This window comes from Podarcis filfolensis, assembly GCF_964270895.1.
Source record: "Podarcis filfolensis genome assembly, chromosome: 1".
Lineage (NCBI taxonomy): Eukaryota > Metazoa > Chordata > Lepidosauria > Squamata > Lacertidae > Podarcis > Podarcis filfolensis.
Window position 1 is genome coordinate 25,890,311 of NC_139604.1, and position 21,043 is coordinate 25,911,353.

Genomic DNA, 21,043 nt, shown 5'->3' on the forward strand with positions numbered 1-21,043 from the left:
CATTTTAAATACACATTGAAACATGGATTATTGTATGTATTTTGGTATATTTCTGAGTCAAGAAATATATTACTAAATTCAGAAAAGTGGAAAAACTGAAGGACACCTGTGTTCCAATCCACATATTAGTCTGAGAAGTACAAATCAGGCTGGTTCACTTCAAATATGTCAACAGAATATTCCTACTTGCAAGTAAGTCCCAGAGAGCTCAATGGACCTTACTCTCTAGTAGTGTATTTACACTACAACCTATAGAAGCAAATGATAAGATTTTTAGTAATGCTTCAGTAAATATTTCATCTCATACCCCACCCCCAAATAGGATCTTTTGCATGACATACCGTAATTGTTCACCAGATAACATGCAGTTCAGCCTCATCTTTATCTCCCATTCACACAGAATCTCAGCCCCTAACAGTTAAATGAGATCATTGATGCAACATAGTTGTGTTGTATCAATGAAGAAAATTAACTGTTAGGGCATGATATTCTGTGCAAATGGGAGATAAAGATTAGAGGGAGATGGCAATTTGCTTGCCATGCGAGAAGATAGAATTTAAAGAATCCCAACCATGGCTCTCTTTACAAACATCACTTTTATAGACAGTTGCTTTTAAGCATGTGTTTGCGTATATTAATTTTGCAACAGATACTTTATATAATAGTAAATTGTGGAATAGCGTTTAGAATGGTGTTTTTTTATGGAAAAAAAAGAACGAATTCCTATGCCCCACAAATAACCCAGAGATGCATTTTAAATAAAAGCACACATTCTACTCATGTAAAAACACGCTGATTCCCAGACTGTCCGTGGGCCAGATTTAGAAGGTGATTGGGCCAGATCCAGCCCCTGGGCCTTAATTTGCCTACCCATGACTTAGGGCTTATAGTGGCCTACAGTTAGGATACTATGTAGAGACTTCTGTTGACCCCATCTGAAAAGGAGTGGCATAGTACTGGAAAAGGTACTGAAGATAGCAAACAAAATGACCCTAGGCCCGGGGGGGGGGGGAGAGAGAGGGAGGTGGGAAGTACAGTTACACTAGTGGCCAAAACTGTGGAAACCTTTTGGGGAATGACCGCTCCCCGCTTAAAACGGGGGGGCGCCCTTTGCGTGGACGCGTGCAGCCCTAGATCTGGAGCGGCTCCATCAGCATAGGCTTGGCTTTGCCTTCCCTCAGGTGGGATACCTGGAGGTCTCTGCCTACCTCAGTCAGTTGTCCAATCCCACCTGGGGGAAGCATTGCCAAGGAGACCAGGCCAGGTAGGGGAGGGATTACCTGCCCACACAATAGAGGGAGGATCTTACCTGGGAATCCTCACTTGGCTCCAGAGCTTCTCCCACCCTACCCACCCTCAGTTAATGTCATCTTTTGCAGGTTAACTTTTCTTCACAGGTATGCGGGCGCTGCTACGTTAAGGTCGCTGTTAAAGGGCCGGAAAGGAATTTCCCTGCATTGGCAGGTTTTGCCTTTCCCGTAGCAAAACGTCACAACTTTGGCGGTATCAGGCCTTGGGCGGAATCCTTTAGTCCATCTTCCTCTTTGCGGCGGCGATACCAGGGTTCCCCGTTAAAGGGGTTTCTGAAGGGAGGCTTTGACCGTACGCTGAAAGGTCGTCATTGCTCTCCCCTGCGGCAGCAGCGTAACGGGGGCGGCTATCTCTGCTTGAACATATGTTCTCCAGAGCCGGCCCATCCCCCCCACACACACACACTGGATAACCCTGATGCTCCCTAGGTCCCCGGCTGGGGACTGGGGAGGGAGAACGCCCAATGCCTGAGCCAAGGTCTACCCACATTTGAAATTTAATAAAGTTGTGGCCAATTTTAATCCCATAGCACGTTGTCTTGAGTCGTTATTCCACATGACGGGGGGGGGGACCGCTCGGGATCTGGGGACTCCGCCTGTCCACGCAAAGTGTATTTCCAAGGTCTGATGGCTCATAGCACCTGATTGGCTCTCGAAACACTCATGCTCATTGGCTACATTCAAATGAAGGAAAGTTACTGCATATCAACCTAAGCAAGTGGTGCTTCCTTTTCCTGGTTATTTGGCTATACCTTTTGATAGAATACTGATAATTGAACAAACTTTGTTGCATTACATTTTTTCATTAAATCATCTTTCCATTGAGATATAATTTTATGGTATTACTCCAAAAAAAAAGTGGTGTTATGAGCCACTGGTGTAAGTTTCTCCACTGAAGCATCTCTAGTCATATTTCTCCCAACAGTTTATGCCTCGGCACCATGAACTTGACTGCAGGGTTATGCATACATGTTGTAGGCAATAATAACTGAGGCAGCAAAAAGGTTGGGCTCCGAATTGCATATTGTGGGGGTGGGTGTCATCTCTTTTGAAGGAACTCTATGAATTCTTCAGTAAACTGGATTAGATTATTTTCCTAGTCTGACGTCCTTTGGGATCTCCTCACTAAGAAATCTAGAGAGATGGGGCCCTGGGATTAAATCAGAGAAGGTTTCCTATATTAACCAAAGTCATAGAATCATAGAATCATAGAGTTGGAAGAGACCACAAGGGCCATCGAGTCCAACCCCCTGCCAAGCAGGAAACACCATCAGAGCACTCCTGACATATGGTTGTCAAGCCTCTGCTTAAAGACCTCCAAAGAAGGAGACTCCACCACACTCCTTGGCAGCAAATTCCACTGTCGAACAGCTCTTACTGTCAGGAAGTTCTTCCTAATGTTTAGGTGTAATCTTCTTTCTTGTAGTTTGGATCCATTGCTCCGTGTCCGCTTCTCTGGAGCAGCAGAAAACAACCTTTCTCCCTCCTCTATGTGACATCCTTTTATATATTTGAACATGGCTATCATATCACCCCTTAACCTCCTCTTCTCCAGGCTAAACATGCCCAGCTCCCTTAGCCGTGTCTCTCCTCACAACTGTAGTTTCCCAGTTCCTGTGTAGACATTACCAAAGTCTACTTTTTTAAAACTTGTAAACTATTTAATGGCAACGGCGGGGGGGGGGGGAGAGTGCCCCTCGCAAGCATTTCTGGAAACCTTAAGGGAGAAATGAGTCACCCGCTACCTTGCAGAGACAATGTTCCCTGAATGGGGTATTAGGTTCATTTTGCTGACTGTAGCTGCTGCTCCACTGCCTTCTAGCTTCTCAAGGACACGGAATAGCTCTCAAGCACTTTATTTTTAAAAGGGAGGGGGAATAGAGTTTGTTCAAAGCGGCCGATCTTGTGTTTCTTACATTTCCTGGCTGAATCTTCTGCAGACTTTTTGTCTTGGTGTAAGGTGCCTGTTGTTGTAATAGAGATTCCAGTGTGTTCTCTGGCTTTCACCAATAGCAGGCAACAATAGTTCTGTAGAAAGGGAATGTAAACTGATAAACATAGTTGAGACCTACCTAACTGCCAGTGTTTTAACAGCAATAACAAATGCTATTGTCCCTCACACTTTCCTGGGAGGCATATAGGTCCACGTCCACATATATATATATATAGTTTTAATAAACCTATTTATAGACCACCCTCCTACAAAATACCAAGGCATTATACAACTAATTTTACAAGTACAACAAATCATTAAATACAATGAAAACAATATAAAGCAATCACAGAAATGACTGGCTCATCTCAAAATAGTTTCAACAACTGAACAGGCCTGGTAGCATTTTTTAAAAAGTCTTCAAGAGATGTTGGGAAATTAGCAGCAAGGATGCCTGCCAAATCTCTCCTCCAGAACATGAGACTGGCAACACTAAATGCCCGACTTCTAGTAGACGCAAGTTAGGCTCCTGAAACAAGTGGGGAAACTTAACAGCACTCCTATGGATCATCTCAGCAATTGAGGTGGGGTTATAAGGCCTCAGGTAAACCTCAAGGTATCCTGAACCCAAGTTGATCAGAACTTTGCATATTAATACAAGAACCTTCAACCTGACCCAACAGAAATGCAGATGTTGTTGAACAGCTGTCACATGCTGTCAGCCACTTGCCCCATCAGCACTGCAGCTGCTGTGTTCTGCACTAACTGAAGCTTTTGGATCAGGCCCAAGGGCAGACCCACAAAGAGTATGTTTGCAGTAATCCAGACTTTGCAGAACTCTGTTTTGGTAGCAGCAAGGCTGCTTCAAAATAGTTTTGGTAAGACTAGCAACCTTTTTAGGGAAGTCTGCACATTATCACCTGGTTGAGATTACTTAGGACAAAATCTGAAGCAAATTTGGTGGATCATTCTTAGGCAAAGTACCTGAGGTATTGTGAAACAAACTCTTTATTATTATTATTTCTTTGGAATGTGTGTGTCTTTCTCTCATCCTTACTTGATGCCTGTCTGTCATAGCTAATTAATCAATTAATATTCTTAAAAGGGAAGGGAAAGTATGTTAGAAGAATGATAACCACAAGTTAGTCCTAGGGATCAGCTAGCATTTAGCTAGCAAGCATGGTGGGATACTTTTAAAAGATCAAGATGACTTCTGAGGCACATGGACCTCTCTGTGAAGCGGAATGGACAACATATTGTGCTTAACATCCACACGCTAACACATTTGTCCTTACCTGCAAACCATCTGCTTTGGCATGAAAATTACATAGATCTGCACTTTATGAAATATTCTTCATTTTTGATGTGAAGCAAAGGCCAGCTCCTGGGAAAAGAAGACAGCCGATCTTCTCTGCCCAAGGGGGGTGGGGTGGGTCACACTTGTCTAAGAAACTGTCCTTTTGAAGATTCAAATGTCTTCGTTTTTTTAAAGTGAGGGTCACCTTAAAGAGCAACTATAAAGCAACATCAGCAGCCCTAAATCCTTAAACCTAAGCTGCTTACATGCCTATATCTTCAGAAATGAGACAGAGGAGACATAAAGGCTACCCCCAGGTCACATATATCAGTACTGCAATTAGCCAAGTGGATTTCCTCCACAATTCAGTGTGAGAAAGGAAGATGGATTTTTAATCGCCACACTTAACACAGGAGTCACATATCTCATTTTGGCAAAAATACAGCCGATTTGAAGTACACTGCCAGTGAGATGGTGGGGTGTGTGTAGAGACAGGCCAACATACTGTCCTGTTAACAATACTCTTTTAATCAGGCTGCTAAAACAATGGGATAGATATGGTAGAGATGATTCCTTTTCCTCTCTGTAGACCTGGTTCTTGGTATTCCCAGACATTATACAATAGTCATCCATCCACATGTCATTATATATAATGAATGCATTTGATTTCCAAAGAGATGCTGTGCAGGTAATAAAATAAAATACTTGTCCATGTTTGGACACAAGTCAAACAGAGTTCAATGGGTGTGTTTGTGTGTTTTACTCTCATATTTTTTTCAAGTAGGAAATAATCCGACACATAATTGTCTGTCCTTTTGATGTAAAAGTGCTTCTCAGCTCAATCCACTGAGCTCAGGGTAAGTGCACTTAGGATTGCAGTCTATGTCTGGCAGAATCTAGTTCATAATTAAAGGGGGGAGGGGAGTTGTGGAAATTGGTAAGAACCAAACAATGAAAAGAATGTACAGTGGTACCTTGGTACTCGAATGGCTTGGCTCCCAAACAAATTGGCTCCTGAATGCCACAAACCCGGAAGTAAGTGTTCCGGTTTGCAAATGTTTTTCAGAAGCCAAATGTCTGGCGCAGCTTCCACAGCTTCCAATTGAGTACAAGTAGCTCCAGCAGCCAATCGGAAGCCACGCCTTGGATTTTGAATGGTTTTGGGAGTCGAACGGACTCCCGGAATGGATTCAGTTTGAGAACCAAGGTACCACTGTACTTCTTTGTGTGATAGACTTAACAATTTTATTACACAGAATGCTTTTAAAAAGGTTCAGCAAATTCACGGATGGTGTCATAACAGCTGAGAAGGAACCTCTATGTCTAGAGCCAGTACATATCTCTGATTACCAGATAGTGTAGAATGGCTATCGCCACCAAGGTCTATATGATGAGGCCTCGGAACTGGCTTCTGTTGGAAATAGAGAAGTAGATAATGCAGATATTTAGCTAGATGTTAAGAACTTCAGATCCTGGATCAGGGGTAAGAAAAGACCACCAGCTTCAAAAGGACCTAATACAGTCAGCAATCTTCAGCATATACTGTAGGAGGCTGACCACTGGATAACTGTTCTGATTTAAGCCTGAAGGCAGCTATATTAGTCATTTTGGTGGGTTAAATATTGCTTGTGCCAAAAGGTAATCATCTATGTGTCTTGACTGTGCTTGGAAAAAGCTCTCACGTATTTGCTATTGGACAAGATTTGAAATGGGAGGCCAATGCGATACAGAAATGGAATTGAAATGTCAAGTGAAATTTGAAGTAAAGAGAGAAAAATGACTCCCAACTTGTCTTTAATTTTCTTGGTTGAGGAAAGCTCTTCAAGGTGTTACTGCAAATTTATCTTTATAATTAGAAAGCTTGTTCCATTTCCTGGAGAAGCCAGTGAGTGCTTTACCACTGACTTCAGCGAAGGCAGACTGGAGCCCCTTAAAATCATTAAAAATAATTACCCTCCAACTCCAAGGCAATTGCCACATGTAGCAATTTATACAGATAAACAAATGGCCTCAAGTTTTATGATCTTTTGATTATGAATTTAAATAAATCTGAAAGCTAGGATGCTAATTCCAGTTTTACGGTGTTTCCTTTGGCCCTCCCATCACTAATATTTATGAGGTGCTCTTGGGAGTTTTTGCTGAAGCTAACAGAAATATCCTAAAGCTCTGCAATTTGGCCAGACTGCAGTTATACACATTGCTCCTTTTCCAGCTATCATGGTGAAATATTCAGCATGCTCTCCTCAGCTATTTTGTTCACATGAAATGGACTCAGCTTTGGTTGGATTTTTCAATAGGAATTGGGTTGGGTGTAAAGCAGAGCTCAGTCCCAGGTGTTGTGATGCAATTTGGCAACCTGGTGCCCTCCATATGTTGTTGAAGTCTAACTCACATCAACCCTAAACAGCATAGCTGATGATGAGAGGTGATAATCAGGTAAGGAATAGCTGAGGTAAGATATATGAAAGCCAACCTCAAATCATTTGAAACCCTTGTACATAAATAAGCCCATTAATTAAAAGCAGGTGGAGACAAGCAAACAGATTCAATGTCTACTCAGGCAGATGAATGTAGCACAGCATAGTGGTAAACATTTCAGTTTTTTGAAGAATTACATGCATGCATCTGGCAACAAGAACAAGGGAAGAACCAAAAAACACAATAGCCATGTTTACACAGGATTCCCCATTCAACAACAGACAGATTTGGAGATCTGCTTCCCCATGTGTATGCACACTAACTGGATAAGGACAAGAGAATGGCAAAATGCTTAAAATATAGCAGAGTCCTTTTGATAGTCATAGTTTGGGAATTCTTTCAAGTATTCATTGAGTCAAATGTTGTGTCAAGGCTGTAATCCAATGCAGACTCATAGGAATGTAAGTTCCTGCTGAACTTGGTGTGATTTACATCTGGGTAAACATATTATATAGGATTGCATTGCACGTATTTTTTATTCTTTAGCACCACTATGATTCTTGAAACCATTTACTAATAGTAAACACAGTATGATTTGCATATTGTTTTGGAAAGGGCAAATTAGAAAGTTTGCCTTTAAATGTAATTTGAATTTCTTCCCCATCCTGATTGTGATATAGTTATTGGTTAAAAGGGAAGCCCAAACATATTGAAACATGTTTTAGTTTATAGTGCATTCAGAAATATACACATGATAAAGTACAAATTTAAATATGCAATTAAATATGTGTTGTTCTGTGGATTTTTTTAATAAAAAAAAAATTGCAATTTTGTGTAAAAAACAGGAGAGAATAATTCACTTATGAATGAACATATGTGAAATTGACAAAAAACAGAAGCAGACCAATCCAGCTATCCCTATTTAGTAATGCTTTTGATTCTCTTCTAGGTTAGTATATGTATAATTAGTATCCCATGCAAAATGAATATGCTAAATTAATTTCGTACTGCATTCAGTTGTACTCTCATCAGTTCTATTGAGGTTCTTGTATCATAGCCATTATTACAGTATTTGAGCATGGCATTAAATAAGATTTCAATATGCAATTTGAACTGATTAGCTTTAAAAAATTGAGTTATGTTAATCAGCCCAAACTAATATGCAGTATACGAACCCATGCTTCTTGCTAATTGCAACAGGAATACATTGCTGCAATGCAAGAATAGCAGAGAAATCGCTCATTGTGAGCTGTGGGTTTAAAATAACCCATTAGTTGGATTACCCCATTCCAGATTTGATTGCAATTTTAGCATAGCAATAGTAGACAAAGGAATCAATTAGCAGAAGATGTAAACTTATCTAAATCAAAATTGGACTGCACAGTGTTGGTCTATATCACTGCTTTGGGCAAGTATGCATGGTTTAAAAATTTTCATTACAGCTGGCCTCTCACACCCTCATTTCCACATGCCTCTTTTCTTCCTTTATGCTCATCCTACCTCATAGGGCACCTCCAAATTATCAGTTTATTGCGCATTCGTCCCAATTTGTTTGCAGGGAGGTTAGAGCACATTGTGTCAAAACTAGTGTTACCCCACCATTTCCAGGGTGTTTTCTTGCCATTTTCTTTAACACAGGGAGTTTTGGGGAAGCAGGTTTTCTTGCACGAAGACCTCCGAATTAACGAGAATACCACAACTTGAATTTGCCAGAATGTGACTGAATTCCAGTCAAAATAGCAACAATCTGGAAGCATCCTTACTCTGCATCCTTTTCCCCATCCACTTTGCCTCTGGAAGGAGGAAGGAGAGTGATACCCCTTGGCCACCATTGCACCAAGCCTTTTCTCCTGTCTTATATCTGTCCCACTTACTGCCTACAGCTCCAGTCACCAAAACTTGTGAAGTTTCTATTTCATCCAGCTGACCAGATTCCATATCCAGATTCATCCAGATACCACATAAAAATTTCTCTTTTGCACTTCTTGCTGACACTTTTACTCTGGTACATTAGAAGGTCACTCCAGATGCTAAGTGAACATGTGGATTGGATTGAGGCATGAGATTGCATCAACTGTCCGTAGTGGTAGAATTCCTGCTCCATGGTTGCAGTCATGGGATTTTTGTCTATCACATGACGGTGTGTGTTTTGACTCCACAAAGTGGGAAGTGACGGAGACAGGATGTTTGTGTTACTGAGTTCTGTGAAGTGGGACTATTGTCCTTTGTTTTTTCTCTTTGCTGTCTGATGCTAGAGAGAGAGGGAGCCATGTTGCAGTGCTCTGTGTGTATTTATATGTAAATAAAGTAGATTAGCCAAAATGTTGAGTTGCTGAGGTCTGTTATGCAAGCTGCGAAGACTCTGTGGATCCCTAAGTGTGCCGATGTCTGTTGGCTTCAGTCGCTGTGATGTTCGGGCAGAAGAAAGCTTTTGAAGCTCCCAATGTCAGCCTATGACTTCCCTCAGCTCTATAAGGTCTTTTTGCCTGTCACTGTATAACTTTTTCCTTCCTTTTTAAAGCTACACAAATGCTATGCTTGGTTGTTGTTGTTTTAGCTTATAGCAATGGGGGAGAGGGATAGAGACAGAGGCCCTCACTCCCCACCCCATTGGTGGCAATACTTGTTTTCTTTGCTGCCAGACTTGGACAGGGTGCAATGAGTCATCCTAGATTAATGTTAATAAAACTTCAGGACATCCAGATTCTGTCATGAGCTCAATCTCTAAATTTGGCCGTTCCTGAGCAGGAATGGGTTTACTTCATTATGCTATGTCTAGACCTGACTGTTTCATCACTGGTGTGCCACTGGGGTTTGAAAAAAGCTGCCTCCAGCCCCGGGTGGTGCCACAAAAATCAGGTGGGTGCCATCTGGTGATAAAAGAGTGTCAAAATAATGGATTTTTGAAAAGGGGTGAAAATTCTTTCCCCCATCGTGTGTGCAGATGTGTATGTTATTTAAGGCAGCAGTCTGTAGCTGCTTAAAGGGCTATTATGTTAAAATAAATCTCAGGGAGATAAATTCATAAAAAAAGTAAAATGTGCAAGGTAAAAGCCAGGTGGGAGAGGCATGCAAGCAGTCTTTGAATAGTTTCAGTAGACTTATTTTACTTTTCATTCTGCCTCCAAAACAAATCTGCTGTCTATGACCTCTTCATGAGGAATGCACTCATGTATTCAAGAAGCCTACAAAACTCTTGTCATTTTAGGATTTAGGATCATTTTTTTTAATATTGTGCATGGTCACAACACAGCATGCCCTGGAACTATCCCCTACAAAATCTGCTTGATGCCCCCTGAAAACATAAGAAGTTGCCTTCTACTAAGCTAGATCATTTGTCTGTCTAGCTTGCTCTTGTCTATACCAGGAGTAGCTACCACAGTGCCCTTCAATTCCCATCAGTCCCACCTAGCATGTACAATGAATGGTCAGGAATAATGAAATATGTAATCCACCCACATCTGGAGAGAACTACATTGGTCTACACTGACCGGCAACAGATCTCTGGTGTTTTAGACACTACCCAGGAGATGCCACACACCAAACCTGGGACTTTTTGCATGCAAAGCAAGTGCCCTTCCCCTTATGCTTCCTTCAAAGACCTTCTCAGATTCCACCTTTTCTACCTACTCCCCCAAGTTCCCATGCTCTAATGCAGAAGTGGCTAACCTCCAGCAATGGGGCCCAAAGACTCCACTAAATTTGGCAGCTGTGGAGCAAAGAAATCAGCACCAGGGTAGATGGACATGGTTAAATCTCTCCACCCAGCCCATGCCCTGTTGAGAATACAGTTGTCCCTTTCCTACTTTCCTATTCCTGATAGGGATGCAAATTGCCTCCTATCTGCACAGATCAGCTAAGGAGGAGGATGACCTGTATGTCCTATATCTGTGTTAGTGTGTGTGAATGCAAGAGTGTGTGGTGGTTATACCCACCACTGGTATGTGGAGTGTTGCCCAAGGGTGAATACACCATTTGGGCCAAAAACAAAAAAAAAATAAGTTACAGTAGAACAGAAGTGACTGTAACCAGACCTAAATACTAGGCCAGCCCAAGACATTTTACTGTCTAGATCAGCCTTTCTCAACCTGTGGGTCCCCAGATATTGTTGAACTACAACTCCCATCACCCCTAGCTAGCAAGGCCAGAGCTCAGGGATGATGGGAGTTGTAGTCCAACAACATCTGGGGACCCACAGGTTGAGAACCACTGGTCTAGAGGGAAAGAAAAGACAGTGTCCGCTCCAGTGGTGCCAACTTCTCAAGTTGATTGAGAGGGGCCAACACAATATCCTGATATCGCACAACATCATGAGGAGCCAGGGGGTGGAGTCAAATGCCATCTGAATTTTGAGGGGGCCTGACTGGCACCTATGGTCTCTTCCTACTCCATGTAAAAAAACCTGACCAGACTGGTAGTTGAATCTTAATGGTAGTATGACTATCTTATGCTATTGTAGGAGGTGCAGGCCAGGCCATGTAGCACACATTGCCCTGTCTCCAATACTGCATCGCTCTTCATAATGGCATGGCTGTCATTTGAATAAAAGTTGCTGGCAATCAGAGTTGGGGAACACAAGGAAAGCGCTGCTGGAGTAGGCCAGTGGCCCATTGAGTCCAGCATTCTGTTCTCACAGTGGCCAACCAGAGGCTTATGGGAAGCCTGATAGCAGGGTTTGATCACAATAACACTCTTCCCATTTGATATTCCCAGAAACTGGCATCTAGAGGCATGCCTGTTCTGGCTTCCCATGGGAATCTGGTTGGCCTCTGCGAAAACAGCATGTTGGACAGCAAGCCTTTGACTTGATCCAACAGGGCCCTGATGTTCTCATTCTACATGTTACTGAAATAATAGCCCATCTTCCCCCATTTACCACCTGCCTTGCTTTCCTCCCTTTCCTCCACAGCTTCCCCTGTTTCATATTCTAGATACATAAGCCCCTTAAGGCAGGAACTTTTCTTCCTCTGTCATAAAGGAATCTAAAATGCATTGTGAGTCCCTGTCTAGTCTCCAGGAATGAAGCTAATGTGTTTCTCAGTATCTTTTTTTTTTTTTTTTAATAATTTTTTATTCAAGGTTTTTATAACAATAACAGACATATAACAAATACATAAACAGACAAAAACGAAAACAAAACAAAAACAAAAAACATGTACCATTTCATATCTTAATTTCTTATACCTTTCTTCCCCGACTTCCTCATGCCTCCCTTTTCTGTATTCCAAATTCTTATCAATTACTCAGCAAATCTTCCCTTATTTTATTTTAAATTTAATCTAATCTTCCTTATTCTCCTTGTCTTAACCCTTGCTAATAGTAACCGTTTACTTTCCAGTCCAACATCATTCTAACTTTCGTTAATTTTATAATATTTCTTTAAATAGTCCTTAAACTTTTTTCCATTCTTCTTGCGCTGCTTCTCTTCCCTGGTTTCGGATTCTGCTCGTCATTTCTGCCAGGCCCATGTAGTCTATCACCTTCATCTGCCATTCTTCCAGTGTGGGTAGTTCTTGTGTCTTCCAGTACTTCGCAATAAGTATTCTAGCTGCTGTTGTAGCGTATAAAAAGAAGGTTATATCCATCTTTAACACCCCCTGTCTGACAATGCCCAAGAGAAAGGCCTCTGGTTTCTTAGGGAAAGTATATTTAAATACCTTTTTAAGTTCATTATAGATCATTTCCCAGAATGCCTTAATCTTCGGGCACGTCCACCAAAGGTGAAAGAATGTACCCTCCTTTTCTTTACATTTCCAACATTTATTATCAGGCAAGTGGTAAATCTTTGCAAGCTTGACTGGGGTTGTGTACCACCTATATATCATTTTCATAATGTTTTCTCTTAGAGCATTACATGCCGTAAATTTCATCCCGGTGGTCCACAACTTTTCCCAATCAGCCAACAAAATATTATGACCAATGTCCTGAGCCCATTTAATCATAGCTGATTTAACCGTTTCGTCTTGTGTATTCCATTTCAGCAGCAAGTTGTACATTTTTGACAAATTATTAGTACTGGGTTCTAACAATTCTGTCTTCAATTTTGATTTTTCCACCTGGAAGCCAATTTTACTGTCCAATTTAAACGCTTCATTTATTTGATGATAATGCAGCCAATCTCTCACTTCCCACTTCAGTATCTTTTTTTATTATTAATGTATGGGTTTTCCACATTTTAATGCCATTTTATGCTTTGTTACATGTCCTTAAACAGCTCTTCCATTTGCAAGCTAGTAAAAAAGAAGGTAAGAATGTGAAAGAAGCACTTAATCCCAAACTTAAACAGGCTGTTTTCTGTGGGTGTAGTCTTAGGCAGACCTAGTCACTGATTTGTAAGTGTAGTTTGGCAGCAGAGTATATATTTGTATATATATGCAAATTTGTAAGAATTCTGGTTACCTTTAACCATAACACTGTGTTGCTCATGGCACCACCCCGCTGCTCCTGGAGACCCAACAGCTGGGTACCACAGCCAGTGGAAGACACAGCAGTCTCTTTCACCAACTGGAGAATTTTGAATTTGGTTTGCTTCCAAACTGATCAATAGCAGATGGATCCAGAGATTGGCACACTCAGGGAGTGGAGCTGCAGAGCTGACTGAGTCCCTTGGGGACTTCATTCACGTCCACTCCCACTTGTCACCTCAGTCATCAGATCTTCCACCAAACCCTCCCTGCAGTTCGGCTACCCATCACTGGCGATAGTGTGCATTTTGACCTTGTCCACAGAATGGACACTCACTGTTTTCCTGGTGGCCATTGGTTGAGAATCATCACTCTCCACCTCCTTCCCGGCAGCTGGACCCACATAGTTGCCAGCTGATGGGGAGCTCCCCCCACCTGGTGCGGCCATGGGGGCATGACTGCCTGGCCAGAGAGCCAGATTTTTTTAAACAGTTTCACCAGTTTAAGTCTGTGGTGTGGATGTTCCTGATGTCCCAATCTGCACAGACAGGAGAAGGATATCTTTAATACCAACCGAGGGGGTTGCAACTGCTACTTTCAATCCTCAAAGAAGATAAGACTCTTATGAAATGGAGCCTCAGTAACCTAGCATTCTGCATTATAGTGCAGCTATCAAATATTCCAAAGTCTTGTCCAAAATGCCTAAGTTTCATTGTTTCTAGCTTGCAACAGACGGCAATGTTTTTCGCAAGCTCCACCTGGGGAATACTTACAGCAGAGGTCATGATTATTTTAACTTCCAAATCATTTATTTGTACCCATCAAGGGTTCCCTGAAAAGCCACGCAGAGCTACTGAAGTGACAAGTAATACCCATTAACCCACGAGTGTAATATTTCACTCTGCTCTTTCTCGGCATCTTTTTAAGGTTTATGACAGCATCTGAAGAGACAGATGGCACGGCGCTAGTATCACTCAAAATGAGAAAGGGAGTACACCAAACTACTAAAGGGTGAATAAATTAGGTTCATGCAAATGTGCTTCACAAAGGCTGCAGTTTAAGGGAAAGGAAAGGAAATGGGGAGGAGAGGAGAGGAGGACTCCTGAACAGCGGTGTCCTTGCTAGGTGCTTGCTAGGGAAGAGCTGTAGACCAGCATGTAGAAAGCTCCAGGTATCTCCAACTAGGTCTGGGAGACCCTCTGCAGAGCCACTGTCTGTCAGACAAGACTCCGTTTGACAGATCACTGGTGTGACAACTTGGCACAACACAGGTTCCTATCCTATGTGCCATTATAAATCTATGTGCCATTATAAATAATAGACTTAAATCAGATTTATGAAGAATTGTGTAGACGTGTGTTTGTGGAAGCACAGAGCACAGGAAGTGACAATGTTAGGCAAATTAGGACTATAGTGGATGGTCAGGAGTGAAAGGTAGAACTCAGAGTGAGTTGCTGAGGATCTTTCTCTAAACTACAGAAGAAACAAAAGGGTTGTATTGGTTTGTTTTCCAGCCCCTAAATTCAGCTACCAAAACAGGCCTTTGCTAAGGCCTTTGATAGATATTAACTCCTAGACTAGCTTTTAAGATGTAGTCAACTATGTGAATGGCTGCCATTTTTATTTGCTTGCCTGCTCATGTTTTCTGATATTATTGTGAAGAATGATGCTGTTGTAATTGTTCTCAATTTGGTTTTTTGGTGTTTTTTTACCCCACCCTGGGATCACTTGTGAATAAGACCAGGTTAGAAATATTTAAAATAAATGAATAATACAAATGATCAGATGGATGAAAGTTGAAAACTCCTTTTGCAAACACCCTTGTTTATTTCAACATATACCTTAAAATACTAAGCCTAGTTTTCTTTTGAGTGCAGATGTGCCAAAGCAGTTGGAAGTAATTCTGAGGCAACACAGTGGGGCAAGGACAGGGGCACCATTGCTATCCATAGTGTAAATATTTGTTTTGAAGATTGTCCTTAATAAAGTTGTGTAGCATTTGATTGTCTCATCTGTCCATTTTAACCACTATGGTAGAATGTATTTACCTTTCAAGATTGAAAATGTAATTGGTTAGATTTTTTGGGTTGTTGTTTGGATTAGGGTCAGATTGGAAAGGCTGAACTTTGATTAGCTTAATAAGCTTGTCTGTATAACAAAAGAAGACCCCAATTTTACTGCACCTCCCAAAAAAAACCCCCACATACATACAAAGATCCTCTCTATATGTCTGTGCCATCATAGAGGAAACCTCAAACTGTTTCCATAGCCACTCCTCAGATTAGGAATGGGGAACTAATTCAATTCAGTTCACATTTAAAGGTGAACTTGCCAAATTTGCACTTTCGGAAACAATATGCAAACCAACTTACAATGCACACCTCTCTATCTATTGCAACGCAATTCTCCAACCAAGTAATGTGTACAGAGATGCATATACTGGGGTAAAGTGTACATGCATTAGTGAAAACGTCACAAAAATGCATTACATTGAGGACAATTGCTTTGCAAATAATGTATATTAGGCCAAATTATACCCCCCTAAAGTATCTATTTACACTAAAATTCTGATTAATTTTCATAAAAACTTTTTTTAATAAAAAGAACCACTAACTGGTGTGGAACAGTAGAGAACTGAACTGAAAATTTGGAACAACTCAGTTAAAACACTAAAAAAAGGCTATAAAAAAACAATGTAAACGCAATTTAAAAGAAGAAGCCCTCTCTGCTGAGCAGCAGCAGCAGTCCTTATAAAACCTGGCCACACCCTGGACCAGGTGGATAGAGGCAGTAGCAGGGCCCTCAGGCTCTCAGCAGCGTGGATGGTGGTTCCTTTGTCCATCCACCCCTCTAACTCCCAACCGCAGATCTCAGGTTTCAAAGTGGTAGTTTAATTTGTGTCTTTGGTCTCTGTTTCAGCTTGGTCTGAGGGAAGTCTGCCTGTTCCTTCCCAGAATGGAATCCATCCCCCTGGGCATGCAGAAGCATGCTGCCTTCTCATCTATAATTTTGAAACCTGTGATTTTAGGATTTATATCAAGAGTTCTTTCTTTTTTATTTCAAGGCAGCTAGTTCCCTACTTGCTTTATATTGAATGCTTTGGATAAATATCTTAGGGAACTTCTTGGTGAGCACTTCCTTGAACATTCACCTTGGTTTTGAGGTAGATTAGATGACATTGACTGTTTAAGTGAGCATTCATTCCAAATTGTCTGCAGGGGGGCTAGATGATGGTGCATCAAAACAGGAGTTGCCTGTGCTTTCCAGAACAATCTTTTTTGGGAAGCAAGTCTGTTGTTCTCCCAATCAGCTATAACCGTGTGACCTGAATTTGCTGGTATGTGATTGAATTCCACCTAAAAATATTGCCATTATGGAAGACTTGTAGCTGAGTAACAAGAAGGGCCAGTCCAAGACATTTGGTGCTTGAGATGAACCACAAAAATGTACCTTCCCTCCTCATCGATGCTTTTGGACTAAACAATACCCCATAGATAAATTTAGAGATAGTAGTATTGGGTCATTTCCTTAAACAAAACCATTTTGCTACCAAAACAATACACAAGCAATCATGAAGGACTAGCAATTGAATAAAATGCCATCATAGCTATGCTAAATTCAGGGGCTACTCTCAGTTTGCATAAATGCATAAATCAGAGGGTTTAATGAGAACTGAAAACAATGGCTTCTTAAATAATTTTGCAGTATTTTCCTCTCTTTTTGCATTAAATGTTTCTCTCCTCCCCCCTTCCCCCTGACCCTGCTTTCAATTGTTCCTAATAGAGACTCAAGGAGCTGAAACAGAGGGAGTTTGCCCGAAATGTAGCTTCCAAATCAAGAAAAGATGAAAGGAAGCAAGAAAAAGCCCTTCAACGCTTACACAAGTTAGCTGAACTGAGAAAAGAAGCTGTGTGGTGAGTGAAAAGTTATTGAAAGGTAAAAAGTACAGGGAAAGGGGGAAGAATATTCCAGATGACATGATGTGGCAGAATGCCCCATGACTATTAAGATCTCAAACCAGAACAAAGTAGCTATATATTTTTGGCACTCTCTGAACTGCATGTTGCAATTAGATGTGGCACCATGCAAAGAAATAAATGTTTTAACATTACTTTTTCAACAGAGCTAAAATGACAAGTATTTGAGTTAAAAACATATCCTATATATATTTAATAAATCAGGCTTAGCAGTAGAAAACATTAGGAAACTAGGTCAGTCATTTGAATTTTGACAGGACACCACTGATGAGGAAAGGAATACACTGGCTTGCTGCTAGTCTGCGCAATATTGCACAACCCAGTTCAATTCTGTAGTATTCATTCTGAAATTTGGGTCCTATTCTGCTTTAAGCAGTTTATTGATAGCAAATGTCACATTGATCACAAAGGTTGCTGATTCAGGGACTTCACATACCAGCAACCGAGGAAGTGGAATAATAGTGCTGTAGCCAATTCTGCCATTCTGCTTGTACAATAGAGTTCCATTTGCACAACAAGACTTCTCTTTCATCGACTCTCACCTGCACACATAAAAATGTAAGCAAAGACCTGCTGGATCAGGCCCAAGGCCCATCTAGTCCAGCATCCTGTTCTCACAGTGGCCAACTAGATGCCCATAGCGGGCACCTTCCAGTGCAGGGTTTTGTTTTGATTTGATTTGTTGGGAGGCACAGGGACAGGAGAGGAAGAGGAAGTCCCATTGTGCAAGCAGATATGAACTTAGCTTCTTCAAAGTCAAATCACTGGACACTTTAGCCCAATGTGGTCTACTCTGATGGACTACAGGTCTACAGAGTCTCTGGCAGAGATCCATCCCACCACCTGCTACCTGGTGATATTATCACAGAATCATAGAACTGTAGAGTTGTAAGGTAGCCTAAGGGTCATCTAGTCCAAGTTCCTGCAATGCAGGAATCTCAGCTAAAGCATCCATGACAGATGGCCATCCAACCTCTGCTTAAAAACCTCCAAGGAAGGAGAGTCCACAGCCTCCTGAGAGAGTCTGTCCCAATGTCAAACAGCTCTTACAGAAAGAGGAGGTTCCAGTGATTGAGTCAAATCCTACAAAGGAATTTGCCCATGTGAAAAAATCTTCAGGGTCCCAGGGGAAAAGTGGGTGCTACAGTGGGAAGTGTTGCGAATTCTCTCACGGCGCTTTAGCAGAAAAGCTCAGAGTTCCAGGTTCTTCAGTGCAGTATTATTTATTGTGAGCTATATAGACAAATGTGGGCTATGGGTGGTGCTGTGGGTTAAAACACAGGGCCTAGGACTTGCCGATCAGAATGTCGGTGGTTCGAATCCCCACGATGGGGTGAGCTCCCATTGCTCGGTCCCTGCTCCTGCCAACCTAGCAGTTCAAAAGCACGAAGTGCAAGTAGATAAATAGGTACCGCTCCGGCAGGGAGGTAAACGGCGTTTCCGTGTGCTGCTCTGGTTTGCCAGAAGTGGCTTAGTCATGCTGGCCACATGATCCGGAAACTGTATGCTGGCTCCCTCAGCCAATAAAGCGAGATGAGCGCCACAACCCCAGAGTCGGTCACGACTGGACCTAATGGTCAGGGGTCCCTTTACCTTTACCCTTACTATATATACAAATATCTACAGAAGCAGTTCATACAGTCAGACAGAGTACCTGGCTGCACCTTAAGGCAAATAGGAAGACTCTTTCTCTCTGACCACACTCCTCTACACCACCACCATTACTGCTGGACAGGTTTCCCTTTTAAACCGATGACAGCCAATCAACTGTTAGCACATTACTGCTGAGTCATTCTGACCCAGCACCTCCACAGAAAGTATTGCAGGCTGATTGCATCAGCTAGAAAACTCAAGCCTGCAGACTTACTACCTCACACAGCATTCTGTGGATCCCAACAGGAAGATGCTGATCACTGTAGACTGATGGCAGAATATCCCTAATTTTCCTAATTTTCTCTCCCCCTGCCCAACCCTCAATCAGTACTGCTGTGAACATGCAGAGTAACAAGCAGATGATCTGGTCCAACATCGGGGATGTCACACATTTTTATCATTGGTAGCCTCCCTGCATCCTTTATCACTAGTAGCATTCCATCTTTCATCTCAGTTTGCAAACATCCATATTGCTCTCCCATCTGGGATTGCATGAAGCCATTGCAGACATCGAAATATGTGTAGCAGCAATATAAGGATATGCTGGGTGGGAAGAACAAAGTCAAACATTTTACTGCATTAAGCAACCACTTCTCAGTGTCACAAACCATATACACTGTGGAAACGGCAAACAGAGGACCCCTTATGGCTGCTGCTTTATGTCACACTTTAAATGTGCAATTCGTGTTACAACTTTTATTGAGGTGTGTTCACACATTCAAACTGCTAATAGCGTTCACTTCATCACCACAAATCATTGCTCTTAGCACATTCTAAATTGATTGGCTGCCATTATGAAGTATTTTCTTGTTGCACTGACAGGCAATTATGCGTGATGACTGAAGTCCTATATTTTCCTTCATTTCTGACATTTTTTAAAACAATAAACATGGGTTTTTTAGTGGACTTCCAAATGGAGAGATCTGAATTGTCATGCAAAACTGCTCTGAGATTTACTGCGTTGGTAAGAAAGAGCAGCTCTCTAAGACCTAGCCTATCACATACTGTACCTCATGACCAGGGGGAGCACTGACAAAAAATAATCTGAAAGGCTGGAGTACCCAGCAATGCATCCTCCAGATGTTGTCCAGGTGCCATCAGACCCAGACAGCACAGCCAATGGCCAAGGATGATGGGAGTTGTAGTACTGCAACATCTGACTGGAGATCATCACATTGGCTCACCCTGATTTAAGAGAAATGTCATTTGACCACTTTTTCAAAAATATAGATCCGAGAACTGAGAACTTGGGTTATCAAGTGTTAGTTGTAATTCCTATGAATTGCAATACCCCCTTTTGACAGTTATCACATCCATTTCACAGGTTGGCAACTGACACTGAGGTATACTCACAGATACCCAGCTTGCTGAGCAGGGTCTTGAATCTATATTTCCCAAGACCTTTTCCTAAATCCGGCCTATACTTCTTAATGGCAACTTTTGTTTCTCATCAGAACTGACTAATAACCCCCTGAAAATAGTAACGTTTCCTATTTCCAATTAATGGGTGGCATGACTCACTTCCTTAAGATATCCCTTTAAATCATCGTCGTCATCCTCCTCATCATCATCATCATCCTTGCCCTATGGTTGCATTCAGCACCCCTACTCCCCTCAATTCTGGATTTGAAGAATAACCCATCAGGGATATTTGTAGATAAAGCAATTAATCACAGAAAGGCAAAATGAGTGACCTTATAGTCTTCTTCCAGACCCAAGACTCTGCAATGAATTGGCTGCAGACCATGAACAATTCAAACCAGAAATAATTTAAGCCCTCTAGGTTACTGTACAGCTGAAACAGTTTAAATCCCAAAACTCTGATTTAGCATGTTGCCGGTTGGGGTGTGTGCTGTTATTATTTTATCCTTACTCCTCAGGCCTTTGTAACCTTTAAATAACTCACAGCCAGAGGTCCGTATCCAACTCCTCATGCTGTGCTAATGATCACATTATACCTAATGGTATATTTATTAATGGTGGTGCTTCGGAGAGAGAGGAGGACAATAGATCAGCCTATGTGTATACATATCTGAAATTGCAAGCTGGAC

The 21,043-nt window shown here is 41.7% G+C and overlaps 1 protein-coding gene across 2 annotated transcripts in view; it reads left to right on the top strand.

Moving 5' to 3' along the window:
* The window catches only part of ZNF804A (zinc finger protein 804A), a 241,392-nt gene that overhangs the window by 171,026 nt on the left and 49,323 nt on the right, over positions 1-21,043 (top strand). For both annotated transcript variants that reach the window (XR_014551342.1, XM_083626623.1), the window contains exon 3: positions 17,146-17,276. Coding sequence is in view for 1 of the 2 variants with exons in the window: in XM_083626623.1 (XP_083482749.1) it covers positions 17,146-17,276 (131 nt within the window). In the remaining variant the exon portion in view is untranslated. The remainder of the gene's footprint in view (positions 1-17,145; positions 17,277-21,043) is intronic.